At 43.8% G+C, this 18666-nt stretch overlaps 1 protein-coding gene across 3 annotated transcripts; it reads right to left on the reverse strand.

Annotated features, from left to right (window-relative positions):
* Positions 1-7642: 7642 nt before the first annotated feature.
* Positions 7643-16377, reverse strand: GALR3 (galanin receptor 3). 3 transcript variants are annotated; one of them, XM_082240220.1, is made up of 4 exons: positions 15709-16377; positions 10977-11143; positions 10771-10892; positions 7643-9551 (listed from the first exon to the last, which is right to left on the reverse strand). In XM_082240220.1, the coding sequence occupies exons 2-4, from the start codon at positions 11118-11120 to the stop codon at positions 8681-8683; spliced, it is 1137 nt and encodes a 378-aa protein (XP_082096346.1). In that variant the 5' UTR covers positions 11121-11143; positions 15709-16377; the 3' UTR covers positions 7643-8680. The 3 variants fall into 3 exon arrangements, with proteins under 3 accessions (XP_082096346.1, XP_082096345.1, XP_082096344.1); XM_082240219.1 differs by adding an exon at positions 12666-12709 and having other exon boundaries at positions 10771-11143; XM_082240218.1 differs by having other exon boundaries at positions 10771-11143.
* Between the last annotated feature and the right edge of the window lie 2289 nt (positions 16378-18666).

Genomic DNA, 18666 nt, shown 5'->3' on the forward strand with positions numbered 1-18666 from the left:
CATCAAACAGCCGTATTTGTCAAGAAACTACAGGGGCAGATGCGGCTTGTCAACTTGGGAAGGTAGCCCATTTAGGAGAAGGAAAACTTTAATCCGAAACCTCCACTGCCTTGTTGGGATAACTTTGGGAGAAGAAAAGGCTAAGGGAGCAAACACTACAGAAATCCCGAGTGGAGTCCCTAAGATGGTTGGATGATGCTTTGCACGCCTCCTTCCAGCAACTCCTACAAGCCAAGCTTGTGCCAAATGTATTTCTCTCCTTTCCTTTAGACCACATCAGTGAGGCCGGGGGGGGAGTACTTGTCATCTGGGCAGCCCATATACACCATCCAGGTTTGTGCCCCGGGGGGGGGTCACTTCAGCAGTGGCGTAGCATGGGTTGTCAGCACCCGGGGCAAGGCAAGTAATTTGCGCCCCCTAACCCGTGGATTTGCGCCCCCTAACCCGTGGATTTGCGCCCCCTAACCCCCAGATGTTGCGCCCGGTGCGGCTGGCCCCCCCTGCACCCCCCACGCTACGCCATTGCACTTCAGTGCTACTAATGCAGCAGTTTGACTTCACCTGTGGAGGTGCACTCCATTGTCTCTGAAGACAGATGTCAACAACAACAGGAAGAAGAGGTTTGACGTGGATTGTGGCTAACATCATGTGAATGCAACTCCAAAAACTAGCACTGGGAACACACCAGGATGTGGAGTAAGCAATATTGTGTGCACAGGAACAGGCTGGGGACATTAAAATGTAGGCAGAGGACAGATGATTGTGTTTTCAGCAAACTGAAGGCAATTTGGAAAAGGGATTACAGTGGTACCTCAGGTTACATACGCTTCAGGTTACAGACTCTGCTAACCCAGAAATAGTGCCTCAGGTTAAGAACTTTGCTTCAGGATGAGAACAGAAATTGTACTCCGGCAGCGCGGCGGCAGCAGGAGGCCCCCTTAGCTAAAGTGGTGCTTCAGGTTAAGAACAGTTTCAGGTTAAGAACGGACCTCCGGAACGAATTAAGTACTTAACCTGAGGTACCACTGTACTTTTCATTCTGCTTTTGCCACAGCAGATTTGGAAAGCTTTTGCGTTGTTTCCAAAACCCGGACAACCTATTTGAACGGCGTCAACGGTGGGACAAAAGAACTAGACGCGTGCAGCTTCAGAACCAAAGTCTCAAGCAACTTCCATCTGACATAAAAATCTTGCCTGCCTCAACGCGGCCTTCAGAATGAATTTGAGCGGGGAGATGGCTGGCGGAAAGGTCAGCCTGATGAGTGATTAGACCTTTTCAGTCTGTAGCTTCTGTTTCCATCAACCAGCAGAGTTGGACTGGCAACAACAAAATGTAAGAAAAGCAGGAAGGTTTCCATATCCTCCCTTCCCCTCAAGCTTCAGTTATCCTGTTGAGCCATAGCTCCCGGGGTGAAATTGGAATAATAAGCTATTTATATGAGCTGCCAGCTTTCCTTCTGGTTAGGGCTTAGTAGGAACAGGATTGAAAATGAGGCCCTCCAATACAAAGCAGCAAAATGGAAGAGGCGAAGGATTAACCTCCAAATGCACCATGATCATGCTGCAGTTTTCAGAGAGAAGAGAGAGGAGGCAGGAACTGAATTGCAATGTGTATCACTTGCACATATGAAAAGCCTTAGAATAATAGTATCAGAGCTGGAAGGGACCCCAAGGGTCATCTAGTCCAACCCTCTGCAATGCAGGAATCTCAACTAAAGCATCCATGACAGATGGTCATTGAACCTGTGCATGAAAACCTCCAAGGAAGGGAGAGTCCACCACCTCCCAAGGGAGTCTCTTCTACTGTCAAACAGCTCTTACAGTCAGAAAGTTCTTCCTGATGTTGGAATCTCCTTTCTTGTAACTTGAAGCCATTGGCTTGTGTCTTACCCTCTTGAGCAGGAGAAAACAAGCTTCCTCCATCTTCCATGTGACTGCCCTTAAGATATTTTTGAAGATGGTTATTATATCTCTTGGGACGCGAGTGGCACTGTGGGTTAAACCACAGAGCCTAGAAGAACTACCGCCCTATATCATTACTTAATGTGGATTACAAAATTTTTGCAGACATTTTGGCAAAAAGATTGAAAAAAGTATTGGTGGAAGAGATTCATAAGGACCAAGCAGGCTTTCTCCAAGAAGGCATTTGTCAGACAATGTGAGGAACATAATAGACATTTTGGAATTATTAGAGGTGAATATAAACACTAAAGCAGTTCTGATATTTGTGGACGCGGAGAAAGCCTTTGATAATATTTCTTGGAGTTTTATGAAGAAGAATCTACATGGGATGGGGGTAGGGCAAGAATTTGAGAATGGTATGGGTGCAATATATTCTGAACAGAAGGCTAAGTTAATTGTAAATGATGTGGTAACGGAAGAATTTAAAATAGAAAAAGGGACACGACAGGGGTGCCCAATTTCCCCACTACTTTTTATATCAGTCCTGGAGGTTTTGCTAAATATGATTAGAAGTGACCAGCTGGTTAAAGGGGTTCAGGTCGGAGCCAAACAGTATAAGTTAAGGGCCTTCGCAGATGACTTGGTACTTACTTTACAAGAGCCAGACACTAGTACGAAAAGGGTTTTAGAGCTAATCCAAGAATTTGGTCAAGTTGCCGGATTTAAACTGAATAAACAAAAAACTAAAGTTTTGGAGAAAAACTTAACAGTTATGGAAAGGGAGAGGTTCCAGAATGAAACAGGCTTGACAGTGGTTAAGAAGGTGAAATATTTAGGGGTCAATATGACATCTAAGAATGTGAATCTGTTTAAAGATAATTATGAGAAATGTTGGTCAGAAGTCAAAAAGGATTTAGAAATATGGTCAAATTTGAAGCTTTCCTTGTTAGGCCGAATTGCAGTTATTAAGATGAATGTATTGCCTAGAATGTTATTTTTGTTTCAAGCATTGCAAATTCTTGACAAGATGGACTGTTTCAAGAGGTGGCAGAAGGACATTTCGAAATTTGTCTGGCAGGGCAAAAAACCCAGAATAAAATTTAAGATCTTAACGGATGCAAAGGAAAGAGGAGGATTTGCCCTGCCGGACTTAAAACTGTACTATGAATCAGCAGCTTTTTGCTGGATGAAAGAGTGGCTGCTCCTCGAGAACACAGATATCTTGGACTTGGAAGGTTTTAATAACGTATTTGGATGGCATGCATATCTATGGTATGATAAGGTTAAAGCGCATAAAGCTTTTAAAAATCACATCGTTAGGAAACATTATATAATGTCTGGATCAGATATAAAGATTTGTTGGAAAATAAAACCCCAAGGTGGTTGTCGCCAATGGAGGCTAAAGCTGTGAAAAAACTCAATATGGAGGCTAAATGGCCAAGATATTGGGAAATTTTGGAACAAGATGGTGATAAATTGAAATTACAGAGTTATGAGAAACTGAAGGCTAAAGTATGAGACTGGCTCCACTATTATCAAATAATGGAGGTTTATAAACAAGACAGGAAAATTGGCTTCCAGGTGGAGAAATCAAAATTAGAAACAGAACTGTTAGAACCCAATGCTAAGAATTTGTCAAGAATGTATAACTTGTTGCTGAAATGGAATACGCAAGATGAAACAGTTAAATCAGCTATGATTAAGTGGGCACAGGACATTGGTCATAACATTATGTTTGCTGACTGGGAACAGTTGTGGACCACCGGTTTGAAATTTACGGCATGTAATGCCTTAAAGGAAAATATTATGAAAATGATTTATAGGTGGTACATGACCCCAGTCAAGCTTGCAAAAATCTACCATTTGCCTGACAATAAGTGTTGGAAATGTAAAGAAATTGAAGGTACTTTCTATCACCTTTGGTGGACGTGCCTGAAGATTAAGGCTTTCTGGGAAATGATATATAATGAAATGAAAAAGGTACTTAAATGTACTTTCCCTAAGAAACCAGAGGCCTTTCTCTTGGGCATTGTTGGCCAATTGGTGCCAAAGAAAGACAGATTTTTTTATGTACGCTACCACAGCAGCAAGAGTACTCATCGCAAAGCATTGGAAGACTCAAGATCTACCCACTCTGGAAGAATGGCAGATGAAGGTGACAGACTATATGGGACTGGCTGAAATGAGTGGCAGAATCCGTGACCAGGGGAAAGAGACGGCGGATGAAGATTGGAAGAAATTCAAAATTTATCTTAAGAAATACTGTAAAATTAATGAATGCTAAAATGTTGAGGTTTTAGAAAAAAAGGGGGATTACAGCTGTAAAAGATTAAGTAAAAGAAAAGAACAAGGGAAAAATTTGATAAAACCAAGGGCTAGGATTTGCTGAAACAAATTTGGAAATTGGGACGTAGAAAGGGGAGGTATGGGGAAGTCGGTGAAGTAAGGTTAAGAAAAAAGGATATGAAATTATACATGTTTGTTTGTGTCTTTGCTTGTTTGTGTTGTGTACTGTTTGTGTTTATAAAAACTGTGAAAAACCAATAAAAATCTTATAAAAAAATAAAAATAAACCATAGAGCCTAGGGCTTGTTGATCAGAAGGTCGGCGTTTCGAATCCCTGTGACGGGGTGAGCTCCCGTTGCTCAGTCCCTGCTCCTGCCAACCTAGCAATTCAAAAGCACATCAAAGTACAAGTAGATAAATAGGTACCGCTCCGGCGGGAAGGTAAACGGCATTTCCGTGTGCTGCTCTGGTTCGCCAGAAGCGGCTTAGTCATGCTGGCCACATGACCCGGAAGCTGTACGTCGGCTCCCTCGGCCAATAAAGCGAGATGAGTGCCGCAACCCCAGAATCGTCTGCGACTGGACCTAATGGTCAGGGGTCCCTTTACCTTCACCTTTATTATATCTCTCTGTCTCCTCTTTTCCAGGCTAAACATACCCAGCTCCTTCAACGGTTCCTCGTAAACCTTGGTTTCCAGACCCTTGATTATCTTGGTTGCCCTCCTCTGCACACATTCCAGCTTGTCAACATCCTTCTTAAATTGTGGCGCCCAGAACTGGACACAGCATTCCAGATTTGGTCTGACCAAGGCAGAACAGAGTGGCACTGTTACTTTCCTTGATCTGGATTCTGGACACTATACTTCTGTTGATGCAGCATAGAAAGCATTAGCTTTTTTTTTTTTTTTGCTGTTGCATCACACTGTTGACTCATTACAAGCTTGCGGTCCACTAAGACCCCCAGATCCTTTTCACAAGTACTGCTAGTAAGCCAGGTGTCCCCCATCTTATATTTGTGCATCTGGTTCTTTTTGCCTAAGTGCACAACCTTACATTTGTCCCTACTGAAATTCATTTTGTTAGCGTGGGCCCAGTTCTCCAGTCTGTTGATGTCACTTTGAATTCTGATACTGTTTTCTGCGACATGAACTACCCCTCCTAGTTTGGTGTCATCTGCAAATTTGATGAGCATCCCCTCAATTCCTTCGTCCAAGTCAATTATAAAGACGTTGAACAACAGGCCCAGGACAGAACCCTGCAGCACCCCACTTATCTCTTTTTTCCAGGATGACAAGGAACCATGACAAGTGAGTACTCTTTGGGTTCGATAAGTCAATCAGCTACAAATCCACCTAACAGTTACCTCGTTCAACCCACATTTTACCAGCTTCCTCACAAGAATACCATGGGAGACTTTGTCAAAAGTCAAGATACGCTATGACCACAGCTTTCCCCTGATCTACCAATCTTGTTCTAACCATGTCTACTTGGAAGCCAGCTGCATTGATCTGAACCCAAAGCATGATTCTAAACATGCTTACCTAAATGCATACTCCTGAATCTGATAAAAGACTCTACTCCCAAGCAAACATGCTCAGCATGGTACATGCACACATACAGAAGCAAGAGTGGGGAAGACACACTTTCCTTTCCTATTCCCCTGAAATTTCTCCTTGCCCCCCCCCTCAAATGTTCAAGCTCTGAGCCTGAATCCTTCAGCACCTCTGGGTCCCTCCTGATTGGTGTCTTTCTCGCAGGCCGCAATGCATCACTGGTGAGATAATAGTACATTAGTGGTGGGTTTATACTGGACCATCCATCCATCATTCTGCTTTCATAGTTCTTCGGTGATGCTTTCCCCATGTTATTGCATTCTTGTGAACCTGACATTCTTACATTATAGTGCTGCAAAAGCAGGACACACAAACCCAGAACGTTTGCAGTATGAAAAGTTACAGGATTTCAGCAGGAAACTATGGGACACAAATCATTTGGAAATGAGGCAGTGTGCCCACCTCAAAACTTTTGCAAGCGTAAACAGTTGGACAGTGGGATCACGTATAACCACCTTGATTCTGTCATGAGCACAAATAATCACAAATGCACCAGAAAAAGGGCATATGGAGCCCATAGTAGACATATTCCTGTAAGGGACTGGGGGATGCACGCAATGACATTTTTTTGTGGGTCTGTGTTCTGGCTTTCAGCAGGAGCAAGATTTGTGCTATCAGCCATCCCCCGTGTCACTCTGAAAGCCAACTTCCTCACTTCTCAGAACAGCACAAACCTGGTGTTGCATAGAGTCTTTAAAAATATAAAATAAAAGCACTGAACAAATTTTTGGTTCAATAGACATGTGGTCTCTTGTGGGGAGGGGAGGAAACAAAGCAGACATGTCTGAAGACAGAGGTGGTGGGGCAAAGAGGAAACAGCAATCCACAGGATGTACATGTATCAGTGCAGGAAGGGGCTGATCAAACAAACAAAAACCTCAACAACCTCTTCTCTTTCCAGGTATTTTTGCTTTTATTATCATTATTTGTTGAATTTATCAGTCACTTTCCACAGAACATCTCAAAAGCAACTTACAAAAATAGCAGCACACGGTACAAAAATGTTTAAAACCAGTTATAATACTTGTAGCAACATCAAAAAGTGTTGATGTTCCTCAACAACAACAACCACCCCAAAATAACAAATCCCGCCCCCACTCCATGCTCCCCACCAAAGAATTAACTAGCTAAAATACCATCAACTGCTGCAGAAATTAATACTGCCCAGGAGAAGAAAGACAGCTTCATCTGGCAATGAAAATACATTGGTGTTGATGCCAGGCAAGCCACTCTGGGGAAAGCACCTCACAGATGTGGGAGCCAGTACTGAGAAGACCTGTTCTTACCACTTTCTGGACAACACAGAATAAGGCCTCTGATGATGACCTCAGGCTCCAGTCAGGCTCGTATGGGAAGAGGGGTCTTGTAGAAAATGGGATCCCAATCTGTATAAGGCTTTACAAGTCAGAATCAGCACTTTGAATTGAACCAAGAAACACATTGGTATCCTCTGTAATCAAGCCAGAATTGGTGTTACATGTTCAAAGCACCTGGTCTCCACCAATAAACTGGCTGCTGAATTTTGCTCCAGCTGCAGTTTCCCCAAACCATTGTCAAAGGCAGCTCCACATACAATGCATTGCAGTAATCCAGCCATAGGTCATAGCTGGGCTGACAGGTAGAGCTGAAAGAAGGCATTCTATGCCATTTGCATCTCCGGTCACAGCAATGGAACAAGGAGTATCCCCAATCTGTGCATCTGATTATACAGTGGGGAGATCCAGTTGCACATCACCTACCTGGACCAAGGAACCACCTAGTAGCAGTATCTCTGACTTAGCTGGATTGAGTTACAGGTAGGTAGCCATGTTGGTCTGCCATAGTCGGGGGGGGGAATCCTTCCAGCAAAGTGGGTGTCACTGTTTTGCGGCGGTTCCTCTCCTGTTTGGGTGGTCCACTCCAAAAAGTGCACACAAAGGCTCAGACCAATAACAAACTTAGTTGGTCTCTAAGGTGCTACTGGAAGGGGGGGGGGGAATTATTTTGTTTTAACTGGATTGAGTTTCAGTTGTTTTCCCTCATCCAGTTGTTTACTGCAATCAGGCACTGATTCAGTAAATCCATGGAGGGATATGATGAATCCCTGTGAACCCCCACAGTGAAGGCTCCACAGGACTGAACAATAATTCTAAGCATCACTTTTTGAAGTGGACCTCCCAAACAGGAGAGGAACCACCACAAAACAGTGACACCCACTTTCCATTCTGACAGAAGGTCCAGAAGGATACCATGCTCAATGGTATCAAAAGCAAACCAGAGTTCAAGGGGAAGAACAGCATCACCCTTCTAGTATCTCTCTCCTGATAAAGGGTAATCATACAGGGTGCCCAATGTTGTTTCAGTGCCTGAAACCTGACTGAATTGGATCCAGAAAAGCAGTCTCATCCAAGCATGCCTGGATCTGATCAGCAACTACCCGCTGAAGAACTTTGCCGAGAAAGAGGTTGTTTGCCACCAGTTTGTAATTATTCAGCTAGATCTTCCAGATCTAGGGATAGCTTTTTCATGTTTTAGCGCCATCGCCATTAGCTAGTCTGGGACCATCCACTCTTGTCACATTAATAAATTCTCTGACCCAACTGACCATCCCTTCACTGCTGGGTACATCTCTATGCACCCCTTATTTCTACAACCATTTGGTGACTTCATTAATAGTTTTTGTAGCCATTACCCAAGGACAGGGTGTAAATGGAACCATTAAAATGCAGTCTCAGCTGGGAAACGTTGACATTCTCATTGAGAAATTCTGGGTAGTTTGTGTGTTTTGAGAAAAGCTATCTAAAGCCAACCCATTCCACATCTGATGCTGATGGGGATAGGACTGTGATGCTAAGAGGCACTGCCCTCCATTTAAATCATCTGCCATGGATAATTAGTAGGTTACAGTCCCTCGTGTGTTGTCACAGCCGGTAGATTGTTGTCAGTTGCCCCAGAACCTTCTTCATTCATTAGCTCTCTCTGATCCGAGATGGCCGTGTCTTCTAACTGATGAGACCATGCCTCAGGCAGCCCCCCTTCAGTTTCTTTCAGCAACAGGCCCTGGTAGCATCGGATATTTTCCTCATGGAGTTGGGTTACCTCAGTGTTCCCTCCACAGAAGCCTGCCGTATGGTTGGCTAAACCATTGTTGACATTGGCTACGTGGACCTTGTTGCCTGCTCGCTTCTTCTTGTTCTTGTCCTGAATGAGGAGGCAGGTGAAGACCTGCCTGAATCTCTTGCGGAAGTGCTTGGAGATGAGAGCGTAGACAATTGGGTTGAGGCAAGAATTGGCGTAGGACAGGCAATGGGAAGCCAAGCGGCAGGCGTAGGTGGCCCGGTTAAAGGGGAAATAGCCAAACCAGAAGCACAAGATCACTAGGTGGTGGGGCAGCCAGCACAGGCAGAAGAGGACAGCCACTGCTATGATCATCTTGGTGACCCTGCGTTTGGCTTTACGGGACTCCGAGATCCTCTCAATGGGATCTACAGCGGTCCACAAGAACTTAATGGTCCTAGCGTAAGCCAGGCTGACGACAAAGACTGGGAGGACGTAGCCAAATACGAAGGTGAGGATGTCCAAGATCTTGCGGCGCTGGTCCTCCCAAATAGGGACACAGATGGGCACCTCCTGGTAGTGGACTATTTGGTAGTAGCTGAGATACGGCCCTGCAAAAAGCAGCGACAGCGTCCAGATCATTACAATGGCAAGCGCTGCATTGCGAGAGGTCCGGAGATCCCGGGATTTCAGGGGGTAACGGATAGCCAGATACCTGGAAGCAGAGTGGGTGTGGGGTAAAGGGGTTAGTTTCTTGAACACAATAAATTTTGAGAAGCCCCACAAACATCACTTTCCCTTTCCTACGGTTGCTTCAGTGCCTCACCTCCTTATTCTCATTTCCACATATTATCTCGGGTCACAGCCATACCATATGTTGGGAAAGCACATGACTTCCCCCAAAGAATCTTGGGAAGTGTTGTTTATTGAGTGTGTTAGGAATTGTAGCTCCATGAGGGGGTAAACTACGGTTCCCACGATTCTTTGATGGAAGCTATGTGCTTTAAATGCCTGGTGAGGATGTGACCTTGGTGACAAGCCAACAGAGTTATTTTCTAGGCTCTTCCCAAAACACCTCAAGCTTAAACTGCCAACGAAAACTCCAAATTGGGGCCCACAACAACTTGTGCAGATCTAGGAAGAACTTCCATAATTCACAAAGATTTTCATATGTGTACAATGTGTTTCCTTCCTCCATCAATACAGAAAACTGAGTGCAGAAACACATACGCCTGAGGAATGCCAAAAATCCAAGTGAACTGGGAGACTGCATGTTCATGGGAGACTGCATGTTCAGGCACGAGTTTATTAAGGTGCCCCCTATGCAGAAACAGCAAGAGGTGCTAAGTGGGATTAGGTTGCTAAGGACAAAGGAATGGAGAAAACTTGAGAAGGGTATTGAGAAAATGTATGTGGAGCAGGTTTGGAAGGATCTTTCATTTTTCCAGTCTTAAATTCAGCTCTCCACATTTTGTAGCAATTTAAGATTCATTCATTTATTTTAAATTATCATGAAAATTCATCAGCATTTTAGTGAACATTTCTCCTGCTATAAATATTTTTCTATACAATCTTTTCTTATAACCAATCTTCCCTAATACAATCCATTTTTGTATGCTATTTTTGGTGATGTGTGCATTTTAATAAACACTTTACTTTAGTATATGCATCTTTGTACACTGGAAAACTGACTGCAAAATTCAGAAAAGCGTGACTTTGGAAACAGAGCTGTGTTTCTGTTCCCAAGCGCAAATTTGGTAGGTTCACCTTTAAATGCAAAGTGGATCAAATTTCTCTCCCATCCCTGAAAGGTATTCAAAGGAGCAATGTCCTTTGCCCTCTACTCCTTCCTATGGAAGAAGTAGGATCCTTCCATTGATCAAGCAATATATTGGTTGGGAGACATGCCAGAGAGGAGGAGTGCTTATATTTACCTGTCCACCGAGACAGCTGCCAGGGTGAAACTGCTGGCATACATGGTGAGGTAGATGAGAAAGTGCACTGCCTTGCAGGCAAAGGCGCCAAAGAGCCACCCATCCAGCGTGTAGATGGTGGCCTGGAAGGGGACACAGAAGACAATGAAGCACAGGTCCGCCACCGCCAGGTTAAGGATGAAGAGGTTGGTGGTGTTGTATTTCACCTGTCCATTGCGCAGCAGCACAGCCAGCACCAAGCCGTTCCCTACTGTGCCCACGAAGAAGATGAGGGAGAAGACCACCGGCACAATAATGCCTGCAGTTCGTGCTTCTAAGCTGTCTGAAGATGTGTTCCAGCTGTCTGGCATCTCCCCATCTGAGAGAAAGGGGCCTGGAGAAATAGGAAGAGATGAAATGAACAGAGGTAAAAGTAGGAAATCATGGGACAAGCCCTGCCTCAGATCCCTGCACTAGTTTCCTGTCCGCTCCCGGATCCTGCACATGCTTCTTGTCCCTTCAAAGCTCTCCAGGGCCTTGTCTTCCATTGTCTCTTGTATCCCAATTTATCCCTGCTCAGGATATTCACTCCTCCAGCTCTACCTTCTTCACCAGCACACACACACACACAGCAAACATACACATATTTTCATTTTTCTCTCGTATGCGTGCGCGCACACAGAAACACGCACTCATAAAGACACCATCATACCATCATAAAATTATACCACACACACAAGATTGCTTTCAGTCACGTTTTATTAATAAGTGGGGAAATAGTCCAGATTTATCAATAAGTGAAAAAAGAGTAGCCAACCAAGAGGTTGATGTTGTTTCATATATCATCTGGACCTGTTGATTGCCCCTTCAGGAATACCAGGAGGCAGATATAGCTGCAAGTTATAGGAACCATTTTATAGGAAATTTTTGATGATGGTTAAAAACGGTCTTAAAATGGTTCTCCCAAACCCTGGCAGGTACATGGCAAATAGACCACTCACATTAAGGACTAAAATTCCCGAAGCTAATTGCCCAAAGTTTTCAGAATTTCAAGAATGGGAGGCCATTATCAGTTGATGCTATTAACTTAATACAGCCTGAACTGTGAGAATTATAAGGGTCTTGTACTTTTTTTGTGGATCATAATAAGAGGTATCAAAAGACTTCTGTCATTCATATGATAATTTATATATCGGGTATGCGATTTACTCCTAAGAATCTCTTTATCAACCAAATCTTGTACAAATAGCCATTTCGGAAAGCATGCACTGGATTGTCAATCTGAGCATATTTTAGGCACAATGGATTCAAGCCTTAATGTACCGTGCTCAAGTGAAGAGTCTACTATTATTCTGCCTAAGCACTTCTGTATCGTGTCTTGAGAACTGAACCCATATGCCAGCCACAGCTCCAATAAGCAGGAAAGATTACATTAGATCATGATGCATCAAACACAACCAATGTCCCCTCACACACCAATGCAACTCCAGTGAGGGTAAGATACTAGAGTTAGTTCCCAGTTCCTTACTTGCCCGTTAGCCTGGATTGGTCAAATTCTGTGCATTTGAAATTGCATTAAATGGAATGTTCAGGAATGGGTTATGGCTGGCAACTTGCACTTATCAGACTCTGTTGGGTACCAGCATGAAACACGTTAATTTAACAGTGACATCAGGATCTGTAAAGCTCCTCTGTGATGTAAATGGCTCAGATTACATTGGCATGAGACTGGATTAACTCTAGGTCACTCTGGGGTCTGGGTTCAAGACCCCTTTCTCCTTCAGCAGGCACAAGCCTTAACCCTGACCGCCAATCCATCATGGAGAAAGCCTCTGCCAAGCACTACTTGACCCTCTTTAGTTCATTACATCCCCAAAGCTCTTAAGCCTCTTGTTTTGGTGAATTAAAATGCCCACCTTTGTTTGACAGGACTCAGCTGCTGCAACCAGCCTGGAAAAAGCTGGAAGGAGGGAACAGAACATTTAAAGAGAATGGTGGTGAAAAGGGAGGGCAGGCCTGGACTGCATTTTGAAGTTGTTGATTAATCATAGACTGGAGTTGAAGTATCTCTTTTAAGGTTGTATTTCCTCCCTCTGCACTTTTAACAGTGGCATGTTGAACAGATGCAAGTTTCCCCACCTGCAGACTGTATCTTCATCCAGGAAATCTGAACCTGCTGAATTCCTGCAGGGTAACCTGTGCTTCCAGGAATGGGATTGGTGGGGCGGGGGTCATGGCAGCCAGAGCGCTCCGTGCACCCAGTGCCTTTGCCTGCCCTCACATTCCATGGGGAAGCGAGTGCCAGACTGCCAGGCAAACTGCGATGAGAGCCTGGTTCCTCTTTCAACCAAAGAGGAATGCAGATAATGAAATTCCCCCATCATTATCTGATTATCTTGGTCTGTCTCGCTCCCGCAGTGTTGGGAGACTCTGTTCCTGGTGCACGGGAAACAGGAAGCCTCCTGCAGATACCATCTTATCAGGAGAACTATCCCACACAAAGTAGGAATTGGGACTTTAGCATGGTAGCACCTACCCTTTGAAATTCCTTCCTTTTGAATATGTTAAGTAGAATTGTTTAATTGTACATTGAAATGGAAAATGACTCTGAATATGTATTGCTAAAGGGAACATTGGGGAAATTCCACTGAAGAGCTTTCTGAGCAATAGGTTGATCATTAACTTAGGATGTATCTCTGCTTCTCTCTCTCTCTCTCTCTCTCTCTCTCTCTCTCTCTCTCTCTCTCTCTCGTGGTGTTTAACTGTAGATCACATGGGAGGTTTATTCAGTTACAAATCACCCTTTTGAGGGAGTCTATGTTCTCAAGCCAAAGGTGAAGACAAAGGTGTTCTAATGTCTCCCCTGGAAAGAAAACAGCCTCCAGGTTAATGGATGTGGGAGAGACAGAGCTCTGTGCGTCAGCTCTGATTATAAATAGTATTTCATATTTGTAAGAAGCTGAACATGTGCTTTTATGTAACTATTTGGATGTATCATTATTTGTTTTTGAGACTGTTTGAACAGAGTTCTGTTAGTAAAGCTTTAAAACCATATTTTGGGTCTGGACAATTTTTATTCCAAGAGTTTTTATTCATCGTATTGCTTCAAGCTGCACAATATTAATATTTGCAATAGAATACTAGATTTGCACCAATTTTGTTGTCTTTTTGATGCCTATAGACCTTCCTTTTTCAGCAAGCTTTTTAAGTTGAAATCTTTCCCAGTCTGAATCATAGAATCATAGAATCATAGAGTTGGAAGAGACCACAAGGGCCATCGAGTCCAACCCCCTGCCTCTGTATTGGAATTGTTTTAAAGATATTTTTACTCTCCCCCCCCCCACCTATTGTTTGCTGTCCTGGGCAGGATATAAAATTAATAAATAATAAACAATAAACAAAAAGTTATACTCTATTTCCAATCTTAGCATCATTAGGCTGTGGTAGTCAATCATTTACTCTGGACTAGTTTTGGGACTAAAGCTGCGCCCCATGCCAGCAGGGGCTGATGGGAATTCTAGTCCAAAACACCTGGAAGGAACAAGTTTGGCAAAGGTTGCAGTGTGATCTGATGCACACAACTGCCTTGCCTGTAGCAGCTGCTTTTATATTGCTTTTCCCTGCTCATGTTGAATGAATAATTTTATTTGCTGCAAGCAGAAGCAAATTATTTGAACACTACCAATCAACCCACCTGTAAGTGGCTTATGGTGGCGTGCAATATTCCAGGTGCTCTTTGTGACAAAATGAGTCCAACCACCCCATTTGTTGCGAATGTGGGGTTGCACACAAATGGGTGCCCTTGTCCCTAGCTGGGTTGAGTATGGCAGCTTTCTTGAACAGAACACACACAGCTTGGAGATGTGAAGTTTGATCCATCCGAGCAGCCAATAAAATCACATATGTTTTAGTAGTGGATTCAGAATCAGAAAGACTTTGCAATGTTAAGATGCCATTTTCGGAATTTGGGAGGGGGTGGGAATCACTCAGAGGTGGGGTTGGGTGGAACTCACATGGTTTTATAGCATGCTGAAGATTAACATTGAACATGGTTTTTAATTTCTACTGTAGCGCTTGTGTCATGCATCAGCTACACTCATAATTAAAATATAAAACATTAGCAAGCTCTACAAAACTGAGAGTGGGTAGGGGGAAAGGATAGATCATTGCTACAGAAGGAAGAATGCTGTTTTGTTTCAGCTGTGATTTGCTTCTTTAGCCTTTAAGCCTTTCCGCATGTATACCAGAAAGATTGCTGTGTGAGCAAGGTTTGTGCCTTTGCCCCTCCTTCCCAGAATTCTCTTGAGCCCCCTACCCCCACTTGCTTCCAGGCTGCACTCGTTCTCTCCACAAGATCATTCTTTCTTTAAAAGAATAGTCATTTCCTTATTGCAAAGGGTTGCGTACATAATAACCCTTGTAAGCCAAGTATCACAATGAAGAAAAATCTATATTTATAAATCATATGGCAGAGCTTATAAAATAGAAGCTACAATATAGCTATAGAACACTCAACATTCAAATACATCGTTAAAGTAAAGCCATAACATATCCGCGGCTGTTCATCGCTTGCCCAAAGAGAAGATGCTCAGACTCTGTCCCATTGTGGAAGGTGTCATTTCCCCCCGCCTCCCGTTCCAGCCCATCTGCCTCACACTGAACAGAACTGTCTCTGAGCTGGAATAAAGACGCAGCCCTTTCCGATCTCTTACTTCCCTGCCTCTGAAGAATACAAGAGAGTGAAGCAGCATCTGCTGAAATTCTCCCCTCGGTACAACGATTAAAAGCAGGCAGGAGCCTTGCCTACTGAATTTGATCACTCTAGGAGGAACTCCACACACACACACCCCCTCCTGAAAAACTCCCTTTGAGCCACATTGGGGGGGAGACAGGGAACCCTCCTCTTGTTTCGATACCATTTCTATTTTTTGTTTTACTTCCCAAAAGCTGTGTACTCACTTGTTAGGAAAGAGGCGAGATCCTCCTGGCCTCCTTTGAGTCTTCGCTATCCGGCACCGATGCTTGGGCAACACAAAGAAGCCCTTGCCCTGCTTCTCTCCAGTGCCAAGGGAAAAGAAACTGCCCGGAGGGGACTCTGCAAGTTGAGGTGCTCAGCAGGTCTTCCCTGTGCCTCTTCCTCTAGCTACTTCTCAGTGCATCCACCTTGCCGCATCTGCTTTCTTCTTTCTCTCTCTCTCTCCTCCCTTGATCTCTCTCTCTAGATCTCTGCTCCCCCTCTCCTGCTTTTGCTGTGCCAAGCCCATTGATCCTTTTTTTCTTTCCTTGAGGTTTGGTTGGGTGTTAACCCTCCTATGGCCAGATCTCCAGTACTATCTAGCTGCCTATCGATCCACCTACTTACCTTCCTAATCTAAATGTCTATCTGCTTATCTACCTACCTAACCTATTTTATCTGCCTATCTATCTGCCTATCTATCTGCCTATCTGCCTATCTATCTATCTATCTATCTATCTATCTATCTATCTATCTATCTATCTGATCTCTCTGCTAGCCTCCTTTCCTGACACAGCTGGTTCTATTCTTCAGGGATCCACAGGCATGAAGATGCGAATATATATCCATATATCACGGGTTGCCCTCCACACCCTCTCTACAAGCGCTGCATATTTTACCGCCGGCTTTTAAGTGGCAAGATCACTTTTTGCAGCTACAGCCAAAAAACGTATTTACAAAACCATCTTGATAGCCAATAGGGAAAGAGCATATTCTGCCCCCTCCGTCTCTCCCAAGCTGTACAAAAAATGCAGGCATGCCAAGGATCAGGCTGCTAGCAGGCACTGGGGACATCTAAGTTTCTGAGTACTTCTTGGGGTGTGCTATGTTTCTGCACGTGGCATTGAAAGCCACCAGCTCCCCTTGGACTTAGCATCACCGCACAAAGGCTTTCCCAGAGCTTTTCTCACAGCCTACATGAGCCTGACCGTTGTGTTTCGTTTCTGCCAGGCTCACTGGATCCAGGTGCTGATGGAAGTCATAATCTAAAACATCTAGCTTGGCACTAGCTTGGCAAAGGCTGGCATAAATCCTGCAGGGCCCGTTACCAGATTCTGAAATGTGTAGTCTGGAACATCTGGAGGTCACCAGCTTGGCAAAGGCTGACTTCTACAACAGTAGAGCAAACATTTTGCATGCAAAAGATCCCAGATTAAACTCCTGGCACTTTCATTTTAAAAAAGGAATGGGTAGTAGATCCCATTCTACACATCAAGGAGAAAGAGAGCAGTGCATTTGCTACCCAGTGAAACAGATCACATTTTCCCAGGGACACCCCACTCCCACCCAAAAAAACACATTTTGAATGCTGGGGGAATGTGACATGTAATAGCTTGAGGAAAGATGCCCAGATCCCTCCTTGTAATTAAGTGATTTATGCACTTATACCATAGCAAAAGCTGATGGGCATGAGTCAGCCAACGATCAATACTATGAAGTCCCATTAACTGCAAGATGGGGATATTAAGCACATTCTTAATGCTTCCATGGAAATGTATGGTGAAAAGTAGGCATGGCAACCTAAAATCGTACCCTGTGTCCAGAAGGGTCTTGTCTCTCTCATATTGTGAGCTCTCTTTGTGTGCTGCACATATATACGCATGTACATTTGTAGACTGACTGGAGAGAAACATACTCCTCCAGGTGCAAAAGGCTTTCCTCACCATCTCTATTAACAAGAGATACTGCTAACTTCCAGCCATCTGGGACTAGGCGGTGCACAGCTTCGAACTAGGCCTCATCAGTTACGGCGCTTCGCTTTCCACAGATTGAACACATCAATATCCCCGCTTTAAATCTAAGGCGCTGAAACGAAAAGTAGGCCAATAAAAATTGTGCTGTAAGTCTGCAGCAGAGTTTTTAAACACAGTTCTCCATGTTGCACTGCAATGTACTCTGCAATGCACTCGTGCTCAAAGATGTGCCGCGCGGCTCAGCGACTTGCAAAACTTGCTCGTGGCAGCGGGTGGCAGATGGGGACATATTTCTGTACGTTTTATTTCACAGAATCTGTATACCACTTAATTGTAAATTAAACCTCTAAGCAGTTTACAAGAATGCTAAAAAATACATTCAAACTGTCCATAAAAGTTTAAAAAAAAACAAGTTAAGAATCAAAACATAAATAAAGTCAACAGATTTAAAGTATACACAATAAGCTTAAAATTTCAGATTAAAGTACTTGCATATCTGGGTAAGCTTGCTTAATATTTTTTTATTTTTTTTAGTAGATGCTGAAAATAATACTGTTTAGTGAAGGCACCTGCCTCATGTCAATAGGCAGGGAGTTCCATAGTGTAGGAGCTGTCACACTAAAAGATGGATTTGTTAACAAGTGCAGAATGAATGGAGCTTGTGAAAGTAGCAGACTCATTAACAAGTAAACACAGCAAGTGAAGTAGCAGCTATGCCCATAGCCCTGCCCACTAACTTCTCCCAAACACACCCTTAGCAATGCTTCACATACAAGCCTCATTCTCAAACCTTCCAATTATCCACAAAGATAACACTGCTAATCCCCTGCCAACCAGCAAGCATCTGGTCTACAAAAATAGAGCAGCATTAAGCAATATAGTGTCATACAAACAGCAACATATCAACTCTCTATGGGGGGGATGGACCACTAAAACAAATTGTCCCCGAAGAAGGATCAGCGGCAGTTTTTCCCTTACCTTAAGGATATAAAAACCCTACCATACTGCATCAAAATGGTATTGGATATCCATTTACTGCTGTCATGAACTGGTAGGACATTGGGGAGGAGGAAGATCCCAGCAAGGACTGGGACACACTGGTGCAAGCAGGGGAAAGAAGTACAGTGGTACCTTGGGTTACAGATGCTTCAGGTTACAGACTCCACTAACCCAGAAATAGTACCTCGGGTTAAGAACTTTGCTTCAGGA

The sequence above is a fragment of the Podarcis vaucheri genome (assembly GCF_965113315.1).
Source record: "Podarcis vaucheri genome assembly, chromosome: 10".
In the NCBI taxonomy this organism is placed as follows: Eukaryota; Metazoa; Chordata; class Lepidosauria; order Squamata; family Lacertidae; genus Podarcis; species Podarcis vaucheri.

Coding starts and splice junctions, on each gene's coding strand:
- GALR3 (XM_082240218.1), bottom strand. CDS start 11,120: ATGCCAGACAGCTGGAACACATCTTCAGACAGCTTAGAAGCACGAACT. Junction 9,552..10,770: donor GCAGCTGTCTCGGTGGACAG/GTAAATATAAGC, acceptor CTCTGCTTCCAG/GTATCTGGCTATCCGTTACC.